This window comes from Triticum aestivum, chromosome 6A, assembly GCF_018294505.1.
Source record: "Triticum aestivum cultivar Chinese Spring chromosome 6A, IWGSC CS RefSeq v2.1, whole genome shotgun sequence".
NCBI classification, from domain to species: Eukaryota; Viridiplantae; Streptophyta; class Magnoliopsida; order Poales; family Poaceae; genus Triticum; species Triticum aestivum.
In genome coordinates this window covers 94,973,766-94,976,568 of record NC_057809.1, presented here as the reverse complement: position 1 = coordinate 94,976,568, position 2,803 = coordinate 94,973,766, and the positions used below count along the sequence as shown (strand labels likewise).

The window sequence follows — 2,803 nt, the reverse complement described above, 5'->3', positions numbered from 1 at the left end:
GCATTTTTATGCTCTATGTCATAACAATTTTGTATGTTAGTTTTTTTTCTTTGTTATACGCGAACTTGTTTTTCTCTACATGGTGATAAATTTATACTTTGTCATGGCAATTTCATTATGCTCTACAGCATGGAAAATTTTTGTGTGCATTTTTGTTTCTTTTATATACAAAAAAACATCTTCTACAGTATAGCAAATTTATATTTTATTGCATGGCGAATTTTCAATATATGATATGGCATATTTGTGCCCGAATCAGGAAGTGTAATTTGGACCTGGCCCGTTTCGCTCTGCTCCCTGGCTGAGGGGAGGAGCCTCGCCCGAGGTACGTCCTGAGCTAACGATCCTGGCTGGAACGTTCGCTCGAGGGACCCCCGTGAGCGATCGTCAGATAGTTATCGCCGTCCTTGGTATTCCAAATGAAGATATTTTGCTTTATAAACATTATCAAAGTTTTCAAATTTTGTCTTCCAAAAAAAAATGTAGACAAGTACTACTCCTGAAGCTCGTGCAGGTAACAAACATAAAGCTAGCTGACTACAATGCACTATTTTTTCAACAAATGATCGACGCATGCATTTCAGGGCGGCAGACGGCAGTAGTAGTCTCGCGCGCGGTCCATTATCCCGGCATCCGGGCGCTGGTGAGCTTGTTGCAGGACGAACACACAGCCTTATCGTTGGCCATCGTGAGCCTGGACAAGAAGGCCGGCGACGAGGAGAGCGTCTCGGCGAGCTCTCGGCGGAGCCGCGCGTTGTCGTCGCTGAGGCGCTCGCACCACCGGCGCAGCAGCTCGCAGTCAAGCTCCGTCTGCTTGAGCTTGGTCCGCGCCCTCCTGTTCTGGAACCACACCTCCACCTGCCTCGGCTTCAACCCAAGCTGCCTCGCAAGATCGTGCTTCTCGCCCTGCAATTCAAAAGAATCCGGTCAGAATCTTCTTGCATGAAGATGCTAATTAAGGACAGAAATTAGAAGGTATGGACGTACGTGAGAGAGGACGTTGTGGGCACGGAAGCTTTCCTCCAAGAGCGCGGCCTGCTCCACCGTGAGCCTGAGCTTCTTCCTCGTCCCGTCGCCGCCGGCCGCGTCCCCTCTGTCGTCATCGTCGACGTCGCTGCTGTCGTGCACCGTCTTGGACCTCTTGCTATGCTCCCTTGAAGCAGCAGCGGCACCGCCCGCACCGTTCTCTGGTCCCTTGACTCCCTTCCTCTTCCCGCGTGCCGCCGCTTCGTTCTCCGGTGATGCCGCCGGCAGCAGCGCCAGGACCGTCGGGGGCGGACGGCTCGCGGCGCCGATCACGAGGGACAGCCTTGTGTCGACGAGCTCCTCTACTTCCTGCGACTCCTCCATGGCGCCGCCACTAATGGTCGTAAGGCTAGACATGACAGTATACGACTATGAAACCGAAGCTAATTTGCTGGTTCTTGTGTTGATCGAGACTCGATCGAAGGTTGCCTGCCAACTTCCTTCCTAGGATGGTAGGGGTTTGTTGGCCAAGGCTTTATAGGCGGCTTACCTACTGCAGACACTGGACACGGTCGTACCCGTACCGCACGAGCGGTTTCGTGCGCGGGTTAAACGAGACAATTAGTACTGCGTAGGTTTACTTCGGGTGATTAATGTTTTGGTTGGACTGAGGGGAACTAGTCAGTTCATATTCTTAATTAGCCGTGAACAAACGCTAGCTACGAGCAATAAAATGAATTATTACAGCATTTAGCATGACAGTTTTTGTTGTAATTACTTCACTGGTAGACTATCCTATGTCAGGATCGCTCGCAAAAGTCTATCAACACGGTCAAACTCTGCTTTTACTGTTGTAATAATCATACGTGGAAGAGATTCAACAGTGTTGGCGTTTCCGGTACCATGATCGGTCCATGATGTGTACAGCATTGACCTGAAAGTAGGAAGTAGTGAACTAATTGTATCGGGCAGGAATAAATTAACTTTTTTTTGCGAATAACTAGTATAATCAATTAAGATTTTGTGTGTATATATTAGGGCATTTTTCTTCTTCTGATTTGAGGTATGACTATCTACAATCTAGATGAAAATTAACTAAACACCATCCCACTGAACAACAATATTAGGACATTCATTTTTATTTTTATTTCCCTTCAGTTTTTGTTTCTCGACTGATTTACTATATTTTTTCTTTACACAAAATACGTAAAATTGATAGTGTGCGGGCTGATGGGTACGCAGTTGTGCATAGGTGCGCAAGTGTGGAATTGCAATTCTAAGGCTAGTCATAGTAGGAGTAACTTAGCTAGTAACATAATGCATCCCAAAACAAGTTTGCTTATGTGGCACCTAGTTAATAAAGAGAGAGGTGTTTGGAGTAACATATTATGTTACCATCACATAGCGTTTCCCAAGAAATATTGAGTCTATGAGCTAATAAATGGAGCAATCTATGACACTACTACTATGTTACTTTGCATTATAAAGGTAGTAATTTAGACTAGTGTCATATACATGACACTAGTATAAGTTACTCCTCACTATGACCAGCCTAATGGCCGGTGGGCATGCAGTTCAGTACATCTGGCGAACATGCAACTACAACTACGGTTGCACGCGGCTGACTCACATGCAGGTGTGCAGAGCCGGAGGACCTACAACTATAGTTGTGCCCCGATACGTGGACACGCAATTGGAGGAACGGAAGCCTACAACCGCAGTTGAGTGCGGTTGAACGGGCATGTAAGTGCAGGTATGCGCAGTGTGGAAAAGGCAAAAATAAAACAAAATAGTAAATTATTGGATTTATTATTCAGACACTTATTTTGTGACGGAG

General features: G+C 46.4%; 1 protein-coding gene across 1 annotated transcript; it reads right to left on the bottom strand.

Moving 5' to 3' along the window:
• Window positions 1–428: 428 nt before the first annotated feature.
• On the bottom strand, window positions 429–1,462 carry LOC123130373 (putative homeobox-leucine zipper protein HOX26). Its single transcript, XM_044550284.1, has 2 exons — window positions 988–1,462; window positions 429–906 (listed from the first exon to the last, which is right to left on the bottom strand). The coding sequence occupies exons 1-2, from the start codon at window positions 1,381–1,383 to the stop codon at window positions 622–624; spliced, it is 681 nt and encodes a 226-aa protein (XP_044406219.1). The 5' UTR covers window positions 1,384–1,462; the 3' UTR covers window positions 429–621.
• Window positions 1,463–2,803: the final 1,341 nt, after the last annotated feature.

Coding starts and splice junctions, on each gene's coding strand:
- LOC123130373 (XM_044550284.1), bottom strand. CDS start 1,383: ATGTCTAGCCTTACGACCATTAGTGGCGGCGCCATGGAGGAGTCGCAG. Junction 907..987: donor CCCACAACGTCCTCTCTCAC/GTACGTCCATAC, acceptor TTTGAATTGCAG/GGCGAGAAGCACGATCTTGC.